This window comes from Bombus huntii, chromosome 2 (genome assembly GCF_024542735.1).
Source record: "Bombus huntii isolate Logan2020A chromosome 2, iyBomHunt1.1, whole genome shotgun sequence".
Taxonomy (NCBI): domain Eukaryota; kingdom Metazoa; phylum Arthropoda; class Insecta; order Hymenoptera; family Apidae; genus Bombus; species Bombus huntii.
Genome location: NC_066239.1, coordinates 5,048,732 through 5,070,868, shown reverse-complemented (window position 1 = coordinate 5,070,868; position 22,137 = coordinate 5,048,732). Strand labels below are relative to the sequence as shown.

Sequence of the window (22,137 nt, the reverse complement as noted above, 5' to 3'; positions counted from 1 at the left end):
TTGTTTTAAAGAGATCTTTTGCTATTTACACATTCTTAAAAATTTCTACGCGCGTTCGAAAGAAAGTATTTAGCAATGTTTGGACGATTTAACACGTATCGAAGTCTAAATTAATCGTATTTGCAGCGTAACGTGACAATACTTACGACATTGTTTTTGCGGCGGGAGGCTTCGCCTCCTCCTGCCGCTCGCAGTTTTTGTCCCTATGATTATCGGTGTTTCCCAAGAAGTTTCTCACTAATTTCCCCGAGTAAAAATAGTTGAGCAAATCTCTGCTTCACGATATCACTTTAAAACGAATATTCTCACTGATAAAAAATATATCGCCAATATCACACATATATATAGCCAATGGTGTCCTGTTTTATATCGATCCCATTTATCTCGTCTTAATATCGCCGTAGAGATCGAACGCGCTTCTTAATTCACGTTATTCCTCTGTTATATTTATCGTATTAATTATTTTCTAATACCGTGCTCATCGATCTACAAAACAATCGAAAATACAATATATATGCGTAATTACTCTAATTGCACGGCGGCCGATCCATTGATTTATTGTCGGACACATTCGAGATTCGGTGTGCTATTTAAGAAACCGCGCTCGCGTTCGTGGCCCTCATTATTATTGACCTCTCGCCGATATACTCGCCGAAATACTTTTTCATCGTTATGCACCGGTTATGTAATATCTCAAGATGATCAGCCGCTCGATTCTCTCGAATTTTATCCATCGTCATTATCAATCATCGATTATTCCTTCGACTTAAGCGATCACTTTTTCATCCGATCTGTGAAATGATCCACCTGTTTCGCTCGCGAATCGCTCTCTCGTGCGGCACACTGTTAACCTATTTACTCCGACAACTTAATCGATGATTGCACGATCACTCGACCGCGCACCGTGTTTCCGTGATCGATTGAAAATTACACGTCCGCGCTCGCACAACCGTCGCCCTCGTTAAATTGATTTACAGACGCGAAACGACTAATTTTCGCAACGCAAACGATTCTACCGAAACGATTTACAACGCGGCAAACTTCCGTTTGCCGATTCTTCTTTCGAGGAAGAAGGAAGATGCTGCCGGACACTGTTGGACACGCGACGATAGTGTCGTTTGCAGTCGCGTGACCGCCTCGATTAAGAGATCGTCGGTAATAATGTGGACGAGTTGGCAGGTCGAATTGTGTCGATAGAGTGCGAGTCGAGCGAGTCCACTGGTCTGGGGGGCAGCATCTCGTGCGTTTTCATTCGTAGACGTGTCTCGCGCGGAACGACGATGTATTTTACTCGTTGTTCCAGGTTGTCGTCAAGCAATCACCGACCAACACGTTCCGCTTCTCGTCGAGCGGATTATCGCGAGCCGCGATCGCGCGGAATATTTGCACCGTTCTATCACGAAACGAAAGAATAAGCTGAAAAACGGAGTAGCACAGGCAGCATCACGAGAGCACGAGGATAAGCTGTTCGGTGGACGACGATGTCGACCCCTGGACGATCGAAACTACCGACAGAGTCACTCTGACAATGCGCATGCGAGCCGGGCTTCGCGCCAATTTCTTTCCGTCACATTGCCTCTAGAGTCTTTGCTCGTCCGTCACTATTTTATAGTCGTTCTTGGATTTACGAATATTACCACTTAATAGTTTAGGCTCTTATCTATAATCTTATCTATAATTTTATATATATGACGATAGAGAACATTTTACGTCATAACGCAAGCTTTGTTAAACCTATTTTGTTCTTTGGATCATTGTCGATTCAATCGTATTTTTCTACCGTTAAAATTTTTCTTCAATTAATAGGGAAAATACGAAAAAATCATTATCTATATGCCGATTTCTCGTTTTATTTGCAGGCTACATTTTTTTTTTTTTTTTTAAATCACGGAGAACCTATTTGCTTGGCGAAATAAAGAATACGATTGGGACGTAAAATTTTGAGCACCGGTGAGGAATTCAAGAGTTACGATCACTGTTATAATCGTCGACTATCGAGGGCGCTTTTCCATGAATATAAAGACGCGTTGTCTAAACTAATAAAACTGCTGTAAAACTTGCATTTCAGTTATTGAAGTGCACGAGGTCGCTAGTTACATTTCTTTGCGTTTTTATGGTATTTGGTATTTATGGTATTTTCGTGACGTGTTCAATCTCAATAATACGAAAGAAAGTAAACTTTTCGCAACTTTATTGTCGTCCGGTTTCTGGAAAGGTTCTCAAGGATGTTCTTAATCTTCTGTCATTTACGTTTTGTACTAGTTTTGTTGTCACGATGTATGAGAGATGTTGAGAAAACATAAACATTAGTCGTGAATAAACTTTGTATGCGAGTGACGTGGAACGTAATATATATGCAGAATTGTATACAAAGTAATAACAATTACATGCAAACTTTGTATGCTTTTATATCTAATACAATGGTTGCAAGCAGTAAATGTGAACTATTGCGTATGGAACACAATTACTTCTTAGTTATGTTAAATTCTTAAATATTGTTGATTCTAAAACTTCAAATTTTACATTGGCAATATAAAAATATACATGTATCAAATATGTCAAATTTTTGTATAAAATGTAATAACAGATAACGTTCTTTATTAAGGCTTTAATCCCTTAAAATCGCTTTAAGTATAAGTAATCTTTTAAAAAATAGTTCTCGATGATATTTGTCAGAAAATATGTAGCATGAAATATTTTTCAAAGAATTTTGCGTAATTCTTTAATTCTCGAATTATGTAAAATAACGTTACCAAAAGGAAGAACAGCGTTACCTCTTAGTTTGGAGGGCTTTAATATATTGAAGAATAATTTGATTTTAATTTTTAATAATTCTCATGCAAACAGTTTGTAATTTTTTTAAAAATTCGCTCAGTAGTGTCTCGCTTCCGACGAAATAGTATTCCAAAACTGGGTTTCCATTATTCGCTCATATCTTACGGTTAAAGGAAGGAAGGATGCTGTAAAAGAGGAAGACCTATTTATCATACGACGAGGCCCAGCCGATCGAAACTGCCTTCCGGTAAAGCCACTCTCTCAATGGGCATGCGCATTAAACAATCACGCAAGAATTTATGTTAAACAATAAAGTCGTATCGATTCAGCTGTTTCTTCTATTTTTAATACCTCGCCTCTCGAGGGTGGATTTTCTTGCGTTCACCCTTTTAAATTATGCAACATTTACAAAATTGCTGATATAAAACCGCAAAATACATGTAAAAATACAGATTTTAAAGCAAAAGAGGAAGTTTCGTAAAATGTTCATACTTCAAGCGAAATAATATTTTTCATATTTATAGAGCTATATTTATGCAATTGTATGTATAATATTGCGCGGAACGTTGCGATAAATCGCAATTATAAAATTGAAAAATTGATGCACAAATACGAATATCTTCAATAGGTATTTTTAATATTTGCAGAATTGTTATAAATTTATACAAAGCGCGCGTTGCGATGAATATTTAGTAATCGTTCTACGTTTAATTTTTTCATACTTTTAGCTGTTATTAATGGGTAATTCGCGTTAGTACCTTCCTATAGCCTTTTGTAGAAAAAAGAAAGAAACGTAGAGGAAAAGTGTCATTGGACTATGCGAAAGAAGAGGTCATTTATCACCGAGCAATAGGGTTTGTGTGTTTAGAACTACTCCTTAGTTATCTGGATCTGGACTTCACATCAATCGTTGCCAACAAAGTGGATGAAAAATGAATGTTTCCCTTCTAAGGACAGTTCAGTTATTATGGATGTGCTGAAAACATAGATGCTTTTTATTTTCAAGGGGGAAATATGTAATTAATAAAATAATACAATGTTTGTAGACTTTTTGAATAATCACGCAGCTTTATGAATTTATTTCTTCAAAGTTTTAAATACCTTTAAATTACGTATTATTCTCTTCTTGCTGCTCACTTTTTATTTTCATACACATCATGATTTTTAATATTACAGAATTTCCAGAATTTGTTGGTAACAATTGCATGATTCGGTGATTTAAGCCTTAATTTAAAATTAAGCCTTATTTTAAAATTAATATGAAAATGTACAAATATACAAAATTAAAGTAAAATAATTATTCTTTTACATAGTAGAAAAACAAATATTTTATAGTTCTCGATAATAATCACTTCTGGTTATTTTTGGAAGAACAAACTTGTACTCGGGAGATTAACTCGTCTCAGGTGGTCGCAGTTTACCTCTCTTAACTATTGTCATGATATATTTTTAGTTTGATTGTATGATTTGAAATTTACCAAGGTCGATCCCGAATGGACGTGATTGCAAAGTCGATAGAAAATTTCATGCACGCTTCTAACGTGACTATCTACACTCGCCCAGGAATCCTATTTTCCCACAGCGTTACCTTTCCTTTCGTAAATCATATTCGCGGTAAGTTCATTACCTTCCCGGACAGAGACGAATTGCATTTGAGAAACGTGGCGAGAGAGTCAAATGGGAATAAATACGCTCCTTCTGATTTTCGAAAGGAGATTTGACGGCGATGTCTTGAAAATGAAAGATTCAAGCTTGAGACGGAGGTTTGCTGACGAAGAATTGAGATTTAAAGAAGAGAGATGAAAATAAAAAATACAATTTTGTAGAAAAATATTTTATACGGAAGTATGAAAAGAAACAGTTTACAAACAGTCAAATGGATATAGATACGCTTTCTCTGATCTTCGGAAATAGATTGGACGGTGAAGTTTTGAAAATGAAATATTCAGACTTCGGATTTCAGAATGAAAAATTGATATTTTGCGAAGAGAATCGGAAATAAGAAATAAAGAAGATTTCATACGGCAGAACGATGAGAAAAAGATTCACATTTGAACGTTGGAAATGTATGGAAAGTTTACGTAAGAAATAAATTTCTTTAAAGGCAGAAATTTGGAAATAATAGATTTGCATTGCATGCAAATTTGAAAATAAATGGTTTACATATCGAAAGTTTTCGAAAGAAATTATAGGATTATTTTGAAGGGAAGAATCGAGCGTGTAGAACATTTTGTATAAGACAAATATATTGTAGCTTTAATTAGAGAGAAATCATTTATAATACTGACGATTCAATTCACAATATGATTACAGTATTAACGTTCATATTAAATACATTCGATAACATTGCTTTGCTACTGCTTAATGTTACATGTGGAAATAATTATTACGTATCTACGACTAGAACAGAATTTACGTCAAAATTGTATACAATAATATTTATTTATAATTTATCGTTATATTAAAATTATCGCAAAATTATTACACATTTCTCATAAATTACCTACGCTGTAGATCTAGAAAAAATTATGTTTCATTTAGTTGTTGTGAAATATGAAAAATTTGTGCTAGAAAGTTCGTGTATTTATAAATTAACGGCAGAGGAAGTGCCGTGCACCAGTGGATGACATTTTAAATTCTATAAAGAGCAAAGTAGCATTTATCCCTGTCATTTATTATTATTATCAGTAAATTTATAATATACTTATTCCTTTTTTTATACTATAGATATAACATCAAAAAGATCGGACGATTTTAAAATATCTTTTAGTGTTATAAAAAGATATATTTCTTTGTAATATTTGAAATATTCGAAATATTCAAAACACTATTTTTTTGGTATATCGCTGAGTACATCTTTTTATATTCAATAAACAAATTGATAACTTTAAACAATTCACAAATTGTAATTATATATTTTCACAAGAACTTTTAACAGATTTCAACAAATGTGATAATTTGAAGATGCAATGTTTAAAACTAAATAACAGCTACTATATGTATATCTCAAAAGAATTGCTATATCAGAAATAATTTGCAACATAAGAGATAATAAATTCATTGTATTACTCATAGTATTAATGTGCCTATTTACACGTCAATAAAATTATTTTGTTATTTTCATAAATTTACTTCAGAAAATGAAGATGCAAATTTTAATTGTCGTTTGACACGGATAGTATATTTTTTATGTTTGTACAAAAATTCGTTTGTACCATACAGAATTATACTAGCAATAAGTAACTTTTGTTTCTTGCATCGTTATCGTTTGTCAGTAAAATATACTCTCGCAGTTACATTACAGTATATTGTACAAGATTATTATCAGCGTAATATTTCCCGTTCGATGTCTTTCTTAGGCATTGAGTGCAACTTAAGACTAATTTGATCATTGCTTATAGGTATTATGTTTTAGTTTCCATCTTAAAATTACGTACTAATATTGGTAAAAAATATGTTTTTTTTTTAATATTTTCCTTCTTGCATCTTCATTGATCAAGAATTAATCCTTTTGAAATACCAAACAAGATTGTAAATATGTTCACCCACTTTAAAAGGAAAGATAAAGTTACTAAACAGAAATTACATAAATACATATATATATGTATTATATTTACGTTATATAAAAATACCAAAAACTCGCGTTAATTTCTCAAAAGTTTATATTCTTCATTTTTCTTAGCTGAGCGAATTATTCTTTCAGGCGTAAATTTTTTAACAATCTTTGTTTTTCTTTGTTAAAATTTGAATGATGTGTATTGTTAAGGCACTGTACAAATTGTAAGAATTTAAAAATTAGAAAATGCTTATTAAAATGTAGTGTAATTAAAATCATATTAGATGTTAGTTTAAGAAATAGAAGAATTAATGATGACGAATGGTATAAATAATTATTACATTCTATGTATATATATATTTCGCGTATTCTCGTTCTTCTTCAATTTTTTCTTTCATTCGAATTCCATCAAATAATATTTTCTAGTCTTCTAATTAGAACGTTGGAACAATGCGATCAAGTATTTCGTATTTCTCTCGTGGCCGAGTTCTTTTTCTATTACTTTCGATCAATATATATGTAATATTATTGGATGATAATTATTATAGCTGCGTTTTATATTTATCTTATATACTATGAATATCTTTCGTATTTAAACAATTTTCGTTTTCCACGAGAACATAAATAAGTATGGCTGATATACGATTACGAGGCATCGGGTTTCCCTAACACCTGAAAATTGAGTAGAGACGAAGGATACTCTTTACTGAAGTTTATAATCCTACATTGTCGTTTAGTCACAGTTTCCAGCTGAATTCATCTATACGAAAATCCGATAGAAAATAGTACTCTAAAAGACGGAGAACAAGACTCTTGCCTGATAATTTTAATAATCCATTTTCTCCAACATTCCAGTTTCTACGTTCCATCATAAAATAGATAATCTCGTGCGTTCACTTCAGTTGCACCAACACCATGAAGTAGGTGACCATAGCTCCCAGCACCTGAAGAATTAGTTGTTTTTATTTAATGAAACCTTACAACCAAAATATTCGACCGAGTTCAAACTGAACTCAAACCTTTTCAGAAGTTAAAATTGTCAAAGTTAGTTCAAACTGAATTTTACTGCGAGGTTCTTACTTCGAATTAAAATGTATCGTTCAACGTGGACGAGTGACAAAATTGATGTCGGGAGAAATTTAAGTAAAGTTGATATTTATATTACCGAGGCAAAGAGATCCAAAGAGACGGTGAAGAACTTCGCTCCTGAAATCGACATCGCTTTTTGGCACTGCTGGCAGACGATTTGCACGAAAGTTTTGGCCTCTTCTGATCCATCGTACCAATGACAAGAGTAAGCGGCTTCCATCACTGATGAACTCTGTGTATAATACAAAAAATGTAGGTAGATGCGAAATATGGCTTTTCTTAATATCGACTAGATTGTTGATATTTATGTATATTCATACTTCACGACACTAAAGGAACGAAACTTATAGAGAGATTCGTTTCGTTGTGTAAATATCACAACAGTGGTATTTCACTGTGCACAATTTGTATCTTCGTATATCGTAAACATCTTTTACTTTTCTATACATTGAAATTTCACGTAAATGCATAAACGTCCGCAATCTATTGATAACTCATTAAAACTTGATTTACGATATTTTAGAATCACGGTATCGAATGGAAATCATTTGGAAAATAAAATAAAGGGAAATATAATAAATATACGATATACGAATACGAACAATGTTTAATTTGCTCGTAATTAGAATTATTTCGAAATGTACGACCTATGCAGAAATATGATCGAACTCGTAACATACGTATCATGAGAATGATTTGATATTTTTTATTAATTTTAATATATGTATGTGTCTCGAAAATTCTAGAATCGTAAATTCCATATTCGTAACACGTGATACAAACGATTCCACGTAAATTTGTTATTATTCTTCGTAAAAGTACGTTGGAAACTCGAGAAATCGGGACTTGATTAAAATTTGCATCGTTTTGTGCTGGGATACATAGTCGATTAATATTTATACGGATAATTATATGTACCTCTTCGATGAGACGGTTTCCAAATATGCACAGCATGAAGACCTGCCCTAGGGAGTATAACAAGTAACCTATTACCGAAGCTGCGTATGTATCCACTGCATTTATCTGAAAGATAAATCAAAGTTTTATCTCTTTTATTATTGGAAATGGAGGCAGGTTCGCTGAATATTTTTTCCTCTTTTTATAAATAGACTCCTCTAATTTCACGCTATATTTTATTGTATTTTATATTTACGCTATTTATGCTGTTTTATGCGGAGAAAAGTTAAAAGTATTTCTGTTAAACTCTTCATATTACCTTTGTTGCTTGGTAGGCAAGTAAAGTTAATGTGATGGTGGTAATTAACATATGTAACAGCAGAGCAACACCATAAGCGTCTCCAATTGCGGTTACGAGTCTAGAAAATAATAACAATGTTAAAGTAATTTGAATAATAAACAGATCTATCCATTTGCATCATAAATATAAAATTGTCATTTCCTTCTATAACGATAAGGAATTTTCCATAATAATATACAATATAATTTTTTGTAATAACTTCTACCTTCCAAAAAGCAGGGAATTTATTTCTAAGTTTTTGAATATCCAATTACATAATATTATTAAAATTATTAACTACATAAATATACCGTAAACGTAATGTAGATGTTAAATTCCGCCAAATAATAAACTGTATTAATTGCCAAATTTGTTTAAATGAACTTTGCATTATTATCATTTTTATATTACATTTCAGTGTTTGTTTGCATACATTGTACGCTTGTAGTCCTCGTTAAATGCTAAAAGAACTAAGACCCTTGAAATGTACCAAACCCAATCTGTTCGTAAGCCCGTGACTACCATACAACAAAGTTTTAATTCGACCTAGTTCACTGGATGAATGCATTTAACCAGTTGGTTAGAGTTTATGATTGGACAACTTGTCTCTCTCTCTCTCTCTCTCTCGCTCTTTTTCTCTTTCGTCTTCTTTATCATTCTTCCTTTTTTTCCTTTCTCCTTGATTCCACATCTCCCCTTTGCTGTTTAAATAATGCATTTCACCAACGTATCGTCAAGTTAGCTGTATCCAAGTTGAATGATCAATACTTTCAAGTGCTTTAAAGGGGAAGAATAAGGTGTTTGACGGTTCTTCGATTCGTATATTTCTTATTGGATTCATTCTTTCTCGTATTTGTTTCTTAGCTTGTCCATTTTCCGTCTACTTTATATTTATCCGTGCTCATTTACTTTCATCAAAACTTCTATCAAACTTGAAATTGACGAAGAAACGATTCTTTCCTTTTTGCATTGTTTTACTTGATTTCCTTGGAAATTTCCAATTTAACGGAGAAATCCTTCATCCACCCTTAATTTCTTTCCACGAAGAATCCTTTAATCTTCCTCTTAAGTACCTTACCTGTCACTTTCTTACAATTATTTATACCGCCTTGCTGTCCGAAGGAAAGTTCTTTAAAAAAAATGAAAAACAAGATCCTTTCTACTTTAGTGTAGTTATCTATCCCCTATGGTATTCGATGTCTCCGTTTCTTTAACGTAATATTAATATGAATTATTATAAGACATATATATTATTATTATAAGACATACTTTCTGCCTTTTATAGGGGAAACAACTTTCAAATTTAATATAAATATTGTCTTTAATAAAACTTTTATAAAATACTGTCAACTAGCTTTCTATTGTTTAAACTGTTTCCTTTTTTTATTTTATTTGATTTAGAAATTGAAAGTATACTGCTTAATCTATTCTTGAATATTTTAGCATTAAACATTAACATTAAATTTAACGTTAAATTTATTTAATTTAACATTAAAAATCTTAGTCTGTACAAAACTTCTTAGATTTATTTTTAAAAAGTAAGATATCTTTTTTATGTGGCATCTTTTCGCCCAAACCTACGAATTTTACATCAAATGATAAGTCATGTAAAAATAGACTTATTATATCTTTCTCGCGTGACCTTAATATTCCTTTCATTATAAATTTCACTAAAAATGTTTCCATGCTGCAGAAGCGAAAAAGTCCACTTCCGCTTCGCTTTAGAAAGTCCCTGAAAAAGGCAACCAACAAGCAAAATCGCTTTCGAGCATTAACGTATAAAAGGGACAGTAATTGATCAGGCTAATGCATCGAAATATCAGACGTAGGCAACAGGTTTTCGTGTATTTTTCTGTAACAAAGCAGAGCAAGGATTCGCGTGGCGGTCGAAGGGCAAACATCGAACACATTCTGCATTCTGTGCACCGTCGAGCAACGAAACGTGTACACACACGTGTCAGACACGTATACTGGTGCACACGTGAACGCGACCAACGTACAACCCCTGAATTGTCCAATAAATTGTCCAGTCCGCTTGCTACGTCCCCAGTTGCGGTCAATATCGCGCTCTCTTAGAATAAATACTTCACCACCGTGGGAATACACGCATCCCCTCTGTTTCTGTACCGTCGAACAACCTATATACATAGAACGTAGTTCCGTTCCTTCGTCTTCTTTGAAAATTTTCTTGGATGCGGCGCGACCGTTTCTTCTTCATTTTCAAAGTTTGCCGCATACTAAGAACCCGGAAACACGTTTCCTTCTTGTACGCGATATTTTTTCTGGGTTTTGACTGGCAATTCGAAGTAATAACTTCGAAGTAGTAACTTCTTGTAATTAATTAAGACTCTTGTTCCTTGATTTCACAGATTCGTTATTTATTATTTTAACACTATTATTTGAACTCCCAAAATTTGACTAATTTGTATAATTTTTTTTAAGAATTTTAGAAATTTACGGCGGCGCTTTTTTTGAGATTTTATTTACTTTTTATGGACAGACACCTATTTTTCTCCTTTCATATTTCTTCGTGTTCCCTTCAATTTGATCTTTTTGGCATATGCTTCGTTCTTTAGTCGTCAATAGTTCTATCTATTCAGATGGATCTCTTCAATCTTTTTGCTAACTCTTTACTTATTTTGTTTTCGACCATTTGGAAGTCGTTTGATTCAAAACATATAGAACATATCGTCAAAACATATAGAAATAATAACTGTGAAAATATATATGAAAATATGATCAAAATAGAAAGTTGTAGTAACAAAGAATATAATTGAAAGAAGAATATGTTGAAAGAAGACACTACCATTGAATTTCAATGAATTTCAAACTACCACTGAAAATAATAAATAAAATAATAAAGCGTATGTCCCATAAAGTGCTGCATGTCTGATGGGGTAAGATCATGCAAATTAAAATGGATAATTCATCGTAAAAAATAATTTCCAGTTCATTTTTCATTATACGTTAAATATGCAAGATATCATTTTTCTTCGTAAAAGAGTCTCAAGCTTTAGAATTCAGTACAAAAAGTAGGAAAATTTATATAAAAATTTATGTTCGTAATAAGTCACGACGTTAAAGAAATTACGAGTTTAAGCAATGTGATCAAATTTAGTTGGCCGCTAAAACTTCTTCACACGTCAAATTAACCGAATGGAAGAAATTATCCGGCTGTTGAAGAGCGAATTGTTCTACAGAACATTCGAATTATACGTTCGATTAACTATATAATTTTATTGTCGTATGAAACTAACGCAATGCGAACATTGCTTGAATTTCGATCCTTTTTTGCCTCATACCTTTTTCCAAATTAAAATCGAAACGTATACATTTTACTGAATTTCAAAAGCAATAGGAAACACTTTTATTAAAAAGTACACCTTTGTTTGCCGATGAATAAACGCGTTCCATGTATAACGAGTGTATTTGTTTCCAGCTAAGATTGCTCCAGTCAATATAAAACCTCGAGTAAACAGAATATTGATTTTACATTCGCACATACAACTGGGGGAAAATTTCTTTGCCTTTTCTGAATTATTCACTGAGGGTAGAGTAGATGCGAAACATACGTTTGAAAATTCCGAACCTGGACGTACGCTAATTCAAATTCGAAATAGATAGAATTTTTCAACAATGCGTTTCTTTTTTAATTTTTCTTTTTATATTTCTCTCTGCTAATTTTTTTTATTTTAAAAAATAATAAAATTTCTTTTTTAATTTTCTAACGCAAAACTCATGTACATACTATTTCAAAAATATCTCCCTTTTTATCTTCTGCCTGACTTCTCGATTTACTGAAAACGCTATTGTTTTAATATAATTTATTGTAGATTTGATTGAACATAATACATTTCAACCGTGTACGTATTTCAGTTTTTCTTGTCCATGAATGGCTAATAACTGTTTTTAATATTTAATTTAGAACTCGTTCAAAAATCAGTCAAAATTCTAAATTCTATTATAAATTATATTTATTCAACAGCTTTGTCTCATTGCCTTTTTATTTCAGTACAAGTTCCCATCAAAATTTAACAAGTAATGGTAATTTATTCCGAAACTTTCGGTCAATTAGGATTACGCTATGCAATTTAATTCTTCCCATTGTCGTTGAATAAGTAATGCAATTCCAAACATTATGCGAAGAGTCTTCGTTAATTTGAAATCACTTCCTTAATTAAAAAGCTGCCTCCATAAAGTCTACGTAAAGAATTTTTCATCGTTCGTCCTTTATGAAACAAAGATTTTCACTGCATATTTCGATAATAAATGAATTTGAACGTTACAGGAACCTAAAACTCGTCCCATAGCAACATCTAGAACTATTTTATTCTTACTGAATCGCTTTTGTTAAAAAATTCCAAGGAATTTCAAACGGAATAAACCTTCTAACTCTTTTTTTTAATGTTGATTAAACGTTGAGCTATTTTCATCGCTTTTCACGAGAAACGGTTTAATGGAAAAATTTAGCAAGCTGACACCGGTTGAAAAGTGTAGATGGTAACGAAATCGCGCGAATTTACTTATTCACCTGGCACGGGGATTATTATCCTAATGGAAGTCTCTCATTGTTAGGATCGCGAATGTGAAAGGTTCTCTCATTGTCGACGTAGATTACGTTTCCGTGTAGAAACGAAGTCGAGATGAGAATCGAAATGGGAAACTGGGTTATACCGGAGTAGTCAAGACGTTGACGAACTTTGAAATTGCGACGTGCTGCAATTTAACTTCACCGTGGAAATTTTATTTTCAACCGCCAGAAATGGGTCTATTGTTTCGGAATTTGCCATTGTCAATGATTGTAGATTATTTCTCGATGACAAACTCCCTTTTCCCCGTATAACAGAATTTGATGATAATAAAAATACGATTTCTAATAAATGGGAAAATTATTTCCTATGGCTAAAGAAATTCATAATTCTTATACGTGTAAAGTTACAATTAATTGTTACTTTGGAAGTTCCCAGTTAAATCATCGAATTCTAAACTGTGTGGTCCAATCTTCACAAAATATCTGTCCTTCGTTAGAGCTTTTTCGTAGTCTTTGTTACACGAACGATCCTTGCGATCAGCGATTAATTATAGTGGATTCTGTGGCGTTTCCAGAGAATATGTTGTTTATTATATCATGGATCGAAGACTTTAGTTTTAATTCTTTTCGCGTATATTTTCGGCAAAATACGAAAGGGCAACGATTATTATATAAACTATATGTAAATTCCATCAGTATTATGTATATATGTGATTTAAAAAATGTCACATATATAAGGAAATTTTATTACAAAACAAGTAAAATAAATACGATACCTATAAATAATACATATGAACATAAAGATGATAAAAATCAAATATACTCTGCAAAGCATTACACGTTGAAGAAAATATGATGTACTTACCTTACAATATGTTTGTGCCTCTCAACCCAGTATTTGATGGCACTGCGGACTAGCATTTCTTGTTTCTTTGTCAATCCATTTGGTCCCACACCCCCGTTGAAAGTCATTCCAGCAGTTGGTCGAAAGGTGGCCGTAAAATCTGTTCTGTTGCTGTATATTCCCCGAAGATCCATGTCTAACATATTCTCGCCCGGTGCTGTTGGCGTGGTTGGTGGTAGTGGGTCATGATCTCTCGGCTGTTCTGCACTGCCAGACTGAATAGCAAACAAATGTACATTAGAAGCTGCGATCGGGACACGAGCCTCTCAAAAATCAAATTAATCAGCTCCAGTTTTTACGAATCTTTAAGTTTCATTGTACAAATATTTACATTATATAAATTTGACAACAAAAATTATATGGATAATAAAAAATTCTATTTAACGTAAGTAGAGATTATGTCATATTTGATAGATGAAATTTCAGCTTACTTTAAACAGTTCTCCGCTGTTTGGCACGACAGTGTCCAGCGTGGCACTGAATTCCATCAAAGGCTTCATAATGTTCTTCAGATGTTGAATTTGTTCGCAAGCAAAGAGGAGCCACGAGCAAAAGAGTACATCCAGAAGATTTGCGTCTGCCATGCAAAACACCAGCCAGTAAAATTGGAATATCAACGTCAAGATGTGAGCCATCCCGTGGCTGGCATTGTACGGGTACCAAGAACGCAACATCAATCTTGGTATCTGGACGAAAGAATATGTTTGCAATTAACATTTTGAAATTAATCTTCTCTTCTTTCGAATTAAATTTTTCTGCTGTATATGGGGGTCGTTAATAGCCATGTTAATTTACAAGAAGATAGAGGTAAACGTAGGCCATCGTAGATTAAACGAAACATTTTAACATTGTCATTTTTTATCACCTATTTGAATCACTAACACCCACACTATACGAATTACTAATCTTTAATGTTATTTATCGTTTATCATTTTTGCAAACGCCAAAGCAAACGATCGTTGAAAAAATTCGAGAACGTTACTATACCAATTTTCTTACTTTCTTAACAAAGAAATAAATAGCGTTATATTAAAGTAAACAAATAATTACGATACCTCGACGTAGGTGGTCTCATTCGTGATAGGATCGATAACTTTCTTCACGGAGTCACCGATGAACGTAATGCTGGTCCAAGAAATGGCCGACAGCATCGTGGTTGCTAGGACAGCCAGCAAGAGTATTCTCATCTTCCTCACAGCCACCTGATGGTAACGTGCGTTGCTCTCGGCGAACAGGGGATGGCTATTCGGATTGTTCCAAATGCCAAGGGTTCTGTAGAATAGTTTGCTCCTAACTGCGAAGTAAACGACCTTGATCACGCTGTGCGTGAAGAACAGCATCGTGATTGTGTTTGCCGTAAGATCGTCCACGTCCTCCTTCTCAAAGAATAAGTTTATACCACAGAACCCAAACTGCATCAGCATCAGGACCAGGTGCACCTTTTGGTAACATGGTTTTGATTAATTTCTTTTTATTTGGATTTTCTGCTTTTTCTTCTTTTTCTCTATTTTTCTCAATTTTTTTCTATTATTTTAAGCTTCTTCCCGAATACAGATTTCTTTATAGCGATTTGACAATAGAACGATTAGAGGCGTATAAATTATTAATTAGATGTATATAAAATAGTTATCTGTAAATGATTTTGTTAAGTTAATGTGATTTTACGTACAATAGCGAAGATTCTGTGTATATTTTTCGTAGAATTGTCGGCGTAATAATTGAACATGAAGTGCCCAGTAGCTTTCATCAGTCTTATGTTGGGCATCAAGTCCGCGACTAGCCCCTGTTGCTTGAATTTCATCATCTGAAGCAAAAAGTTTGGAAGAACTTAATTATATTCCGTCGAAAGTATATTATATGGAAAGAATTATTTCTAGCATACTTTGTATAGCATACTTTGTTAAATTCAATTGCATTGGATCTCAAATTCTAATTCATTATTTCCATCTTACTTGACTATATTAAATCATGGTGCTGACTTTTTAAAATATTTAAACATAATATTTTAGAAACATTTTGTTTCAAAGGAAAACGACATATTCTAAAAGAATTATAAAAATTAAATTGAATTTATTTGTTATGTGGTAATCATCACATCTTTATTACTTAAAATTGTAGATGAGACACGTATAAAAATTAAGTTATGAGAGACTATGTAAATTCATATGAAGTAAATTGATTGGGAAGTTATGTTCTATAATATTCTAAACATTTGTCATTGTAGACATTAGGGTAAAGTCAATGCAGGTACTCTAGGTCTTCATTACTTCCGTTCGTTGTTCAAAGGTTATCGAGTACTAAATTTGTAATAGATATTCATTCAAACTTTTTCATACATTCCTAAAAGTTTTATCCAATCATATGTATTAGGTCGTCCGCGAAGTTTCTTTCATTTTATAAGGAAATCATGGATACACAACATTTTGCTTTTTATATTATTTTATCGAATTACGTATGATGCATTTTGTTCTATTAAGATAAAAATCGCAACGTTTGATAGATTAGGTTTCATGTTTGTATAAAGATGCATCGTTGTAAAAGACGTGTCTGTAAAAGAAAAACACTTTTCGGACAACCTAATATATCGTGCAGATAATGACATTAACGAGACGTATTTCTTTGTTTATTTTTTCAACATAAACGTAAAGCGATGAACATGATAATTCACATTAATTGCGTATTATATTTAATGTTCGTATAATGAGTATACGCAAGACTTGTAAGTACGTATAGTTTAATAGTTGATGAGTATGGTGGTTTGTACCCTTGAGGCATTATTCATGGGCGCGTTTGCGCGTTTAATTTCACATCTGTCATCGTATTGATGATAACTTTCGTGGTCTGTTACGGAGTTATAGCCTATAATAGAAGCGCAAAGTTTGTGACTCTTCTTTGAATACTAAAAGGATAGAACAAGCAAATGATAAAAATTCTATATTGTTATATGTTTCCAAATTATATTCCAAAAAATATTCAGTCTGTCTAAAAAAATTACACGTATTCAACTATAAAAACGCCAATAAACTACGTCCAACTTCCAAAACTTTCCACATTTGTTAACTATAATTCTAATAAGCATTTTAATATTTTACTCGATTGAAAATCTACGCTACTTCCAGTATTGGTTAAGTTTGTTTTATATAGAATACCTTTTTCTGTGCCTGTGGATATAAATTGTTTAAAGACACGTTGATCGAAGAGAATTTTTTATCTTTGCAATTTTATTCGACGTTTCTGCTTGTGTATTTTAAAGGAAGAAAGTGTAATGAAAATTTTGAAGAAACTTGTAACGATTTCGAAGCAAAGAATCGTGTAAAAAGCCTGTTACAAAGTTTGAATGACGTGATCATTTTGTAGAAATTTCGAACATCAGTATCAGTATCAATAATATAGATAAGTATCAAATATGCTAATATTCCTACGTTCTTTTTTTAAATTAGATAAATAACATTAAACATAAGTTTGGATAATTTGCAAGGAGTTTCATTTGTTGGAAATTCGCTGCGAATATAGCGAAACGCCTATAAACAATATTTCATGAGATCCATCTCTCAACAAGTTGTAAAAAAGTTTACCTCACAACTACGGTAGCCATAAATGACTATGTTTCGTAATGCCAATAACTTTCCTAAAACCACGCGCAGATTCACCGTAAACTACATAAACCACAAATAATACGATTTCGAAAATACATGCAAACAACAGCAAGTTTCATCGATTCTTGCTCATAAACGATTTTAAATATTTTACTGTTATGCATAAAACGGGCAGTTGCTTTAAGACATTAATTTCATGATATTGCTGCACGATTTCAAAGATTGTCAGTAATTTTGGAACTTTGAGCTTCATAATAAAATTACTTTACTAATTCCTTAGAAAATCTATTTCGACGTTCGAAATATTGTTACGTAATTTTTTATGAAGATAGCTAAAATGCATCGATATTATCAGAATCTTTAAAGCATCCTTGAACTCGATCCCAGGCAATGGTTGTACTAAGAACATCGAATGCCGGATCAAGCATTAAAGTTACCCAATCTCGTCCCTTATTTTTTACACGAGCAAGTTTGTTCTTCGAAAAACTAACAAATATCTAAAAAAATCTTCAATCAAATTTAATTCTTAGTCCATTTAATTCAATAATAGAACTAATGAATATTTTAGTAAATCTAAATCAAATCACATCTCCATTCAGTTCCATGACATCATCACGATAGCGAGAACATCAAATCACAGAACTAACATCAATCATACAACCACCCTCCATCAAGAATATTTAGAAACCTTCATATTATATCTGGACCCGATGACATCGATTTCACGATAGAGCTAACAAATGTTTCGAAAAATCTCGATCAAATCACTTCTCGATTCGATCCTTTTATATCATCACGATAGCAAGAACATTAAATCACAGAACTAACATCGGTTCTACAATTTCCAGCCACCTTTTTCTATCAAAGATACTCGGAAACCTTTACACCACATCTCGATTCATCGACGAAAACGAAAAATACTTTTTCGCCAAAAACATAGATTCACAAATCGATGTTTAACTTTCAGATGTTCTCTCACCTTGAGGCGGGTACGTTGTTACGCGATTCAAATCCACGATGAAAACGCGAACTCCTCGTGAGTTCGCCGAGAGAAACGCGGTGCGTGCAGCCGGGGGGCACACGTTTATCGACGAAAACTGACACACGAACAGCACGATGGATCGTCACTGCTCGGCAAACCAGGGGTTCCTCTTCGTTTTTTCTTTTCTTCCCACCCCCTGGATATCCGCCACCTGTCGTACCGATGACACCCCTCCAGGTCGGCAGGGTACCAAACGTGGACCAATCGCCGACAGGGCACCGAAGCGCAGACGTCCGAGAACGTTTGTTGCCGGCTTGCTCGTTGCCATATTGTTTCTTGTACCGTCGACACGGAGCTTCCTAATCGCATCAATTATTCAGATTTCGACGACTGCAACCACCACCGTTCGGGAAACTACAGTAAGGACGGGAAGAAATATGCCGTGACCGATAAGAAAGTCTCGAACACTCGTATTCTCGAAAGTTGAAACACGCCACAGTAATTCTTCGGATTATTGGGATTTGCAATGGAAACGTCCCTTCTTTGCTTCCAAGATTTTTATTGATCCGTTTATCCTTGGAATTTAGGGAAGTTATTTCTCTGAAGGTTGATTTGCTGGTAGAGATTGCTGATTTTTATGTAACTTCATAAAATGTTATGCAGTTTTTACGAGGAGAAGCAAAGTTTCTTCAGTTAAGGATTTTGACGAGTACCTTATTTTGGATATTTTATATGTTCTTGTAAATTCTATGAAGAGAACTAAAGATTTATATAGTACGTAATTTGTTTTGTCTACTAAAAATTGTGATTAGGAATTTCTTTTCCTAAAAGTTGATATATTAATAGGCTACCGATTTTTATGCGATTTCATATCTTCGTGAAGAGAATTGAAGGAATGATTGTAATATATTGGATATTTCTTTTTCTTTTCTTCGCTTCAGATGTTTACTAAATTACTAGACAAATATGTACCAACGTCTTCACTATAAAACTGAAAGGATTGAAATGTTACATCCTAAAGGAAGCATAGTTCGATGAAGAATACTGAAGCAATTTTTGCTTCATACTCAAATACTTTACTTCAAATACTCTATGAATACCCTGTTTATTTTATCGATATAAAGGAAATGTCTTTCACAACGTGCGCAATGAAATTATTTATAAGATTCTATATGCCTTAGTATCGGTATTTTACTAGTATATTCTGCATTTAAATTATCTTCTTTTCCTATTACATTATATTAACTTTTAAATTTTCACACAGATGTTCTTTCTGTTTCCAAAATTAACAACTCGTAATTTAATTTACGCGATATTTATCCAAATATTAGAGATAAATGGTAGATGTTAATCATAATTCATCATAATTCTTAGATCTATATTTAAGGAAAAGAAGTTTAAGAAAATTAGTTTTGGATGAAAAGTGGATGATTTAATGACCAGTAGGTGGTAGATTAATATTCTTTCGCTATTCTATATTTTTCCGTAATTCATAACAGATATAAAAATGTTAGAAGGTACAAAAATGAAGTTTGTACAGAAACTATCGAATTGTATTGTAATATCGATTATATCATAAATTTTTTATTTTTCTAAATAACAAAGTTTTTACATCGAATTAGTTCTGCTAGTACCAGGAAAAACAGGAAATTTATACAGTAAGAGAGAAACAATATTTAATAAAATAATTAAATTATATTTTTACATTTTAATCAGACAAACTTATTGTATTTGTTCTACGTTTGCGAAGAAATATTTTTATGTAATAAAGATTATCCGCGTTATTGCTTAACGGTTCTCAATGTAAAGACGTCATATTAAATAATGGAAGACTACAATTACGTACACATACATATGTTAGTACATTCATCAGTAATTTGCTTTACAACCTGCATTTTAAATAATATGCAATGTGGTACAATCATAGCTCAATCAATAAATTACATTTAGCTGATTTAAAATTCATTAGGTCGTGTCTGTACATACAATGTAATTTATATTATATTTCAAGTTTATATATATATAATTAATAAATATATGTGTAATCTTTGTTAATAAACGTTTCTTTCACATCATAGTACAATATAAAAACAAAGCAACTCCTGATATTCTTATGTCTTTATATTTATTTATCACGCATGTTTCAAAACGCAATTTTCAATCATTTTTTAGAATTTATAAGTCAATTGGTTAAACAATTTGATACAGTTTAGAAGATGAAAAAAGTAATTCTCAATTGCTAAGACTGACACGTTGATTTTCATTTAATATTGATATTTGATACGATTTTTTTCCATCTTGGAAGAAACTTTCCACGATAAAGATTCTAATTTACTTTATTCGTTATTTACACGAACGTTGTCTTCTTTCTTGTTTTTCATACGTCGTCTCTTCAACTGTAAAGCTGGAAGAAAATCTCAGAGTAGTTATCTAGGGTATGTTATAGATGTTCATACATGCTTATTATAGAGGTACTTTAAACAGCCTTGACACTATTTACGTCAAGTGATCACAGAAAACTCGTGATACCAAAGCTATGATTAATTAAAATACCTTCAGACGAAGTATTCTTCAAGAAGCACACAGAAAAATGAGAACTTTTATTTGTCGCATCTCTTTCACACAAGTAGAACGACTTTAACTGAGTTTCTGGAAGATTATAATCTACGTATCGTAATTTACAACACCTTTCAATATTTTATTTAAAAAATTGTGACTCGATCAAAGGATAAGATTTTTATAGTATCATGTTGTATTTTATATTATGGTAAAATATATATGGTATGGTAGAGAAATTATTTTAAAAGACTATGAATAATAAAATGAATTGTTTCAAACAATTTGAAATATGTATATCTTTCCTGTGAATTATGTTCCATCGCCTAAAGAAGAAATTTCAGAGACATCAATGCCGGAAGCGGAGCGAAGATTAATTCTAAGTAAATTACATACATGCGCATGTACTTGGAAATATTATATCAAAAAGTTGCAAAGATGGTCTAATGTATTACGTTTTGACCACATTATTAAGTCTGAATTATTTAGATATCAGTTTATTCAAATCTATGAATGTTCATCAAAACAATATGTTTATTTTATATACATTTGTAGGTACATGTCATTTAACATATTTTCAATACGATATGTCTAAACATTTTTAATTTATTTACGAGAATTTTCTTCTTCAGAAAGAAACAGAAATATCAGTGGAGAAGGAGAATGTTGTAAGTAAATGGGATGACAATAAATATTTATCCATAACAATATCATCATAATAGTAATTATGATAATAAACAGCGTAAGAAAAATTATTAATCGTAGAGGAGCTGTTTCCAGTGCCCTGAAAAACAAACGTCTGGTCGAAAGTCAGTATTCTTTTATTTACTCGAACACCATATTTTGTTCATTCTACAACTGTCGATCATAGACGTTTTCTTTTGTTAGAAGCGAACGGACATATCTATCGT

General features: G+C 32.5%; 1 protein-coding gene across 1 annotated transcript; it reads right to left on the bottom strand.

The window, feature by feature from the left end:
- Positions 1–5,033: 5,033 nt before the first annotated feature.
- On the bottom strand, positions 5,034–18,809 carry LOC126878397 (odorant receptor coreceptor). Its single transcript, XM_050641171.1, has 9 exons — positions 18,668–18,809; positions 15,762–15,896; positions 15,148–15,531; positions 14,524–14,778; positions 14,054–14,307; positions 8,637–8,736; positions 8,339–8,443; positions 7,497–7,652; positions 5,034–7,275 (listed from the first exon to the last, which is right to left on the bottom strand). The coding sequence occupies exons 2-9, from the start codon at positions 15,894–15,896 to the stop codon at positions 7,225–7,227; spliced, it is 1,440 nt and encodes a 479-aa protein (XP_050497128.1). The 5' UTR covers positions 18,668–18,809; the 3' UTR covers positions 5,034–7,224.
- Positions 18,810–22,137: the final 3,328 nt, after the last annotated feature.

Bases quoted from the DNA above. Each gene is read 5' to 3' on its own strand.
- LOC126878397 (XM_050641171.1), bottom strand. From the start codon at position 15,896: ATGATGAAATTCAAGCAACAGGGGCTAGTCGCGGACTTGATGCCCAAC. The intron at 14,779-15,147 runs GTATCGTAATTA...TCTTTCGTCCAG, and splicing joins ATGAGACCACCTACGTCGAG to ATACCAAGATTGATGTTGCG. The intron at 7,653-8,338 runs GTACATATAATT...TATTATACACAG, and splicing joins GAAACCGTCTCATCGAAGAG to AGTTCATCAGTGATGGAAGC.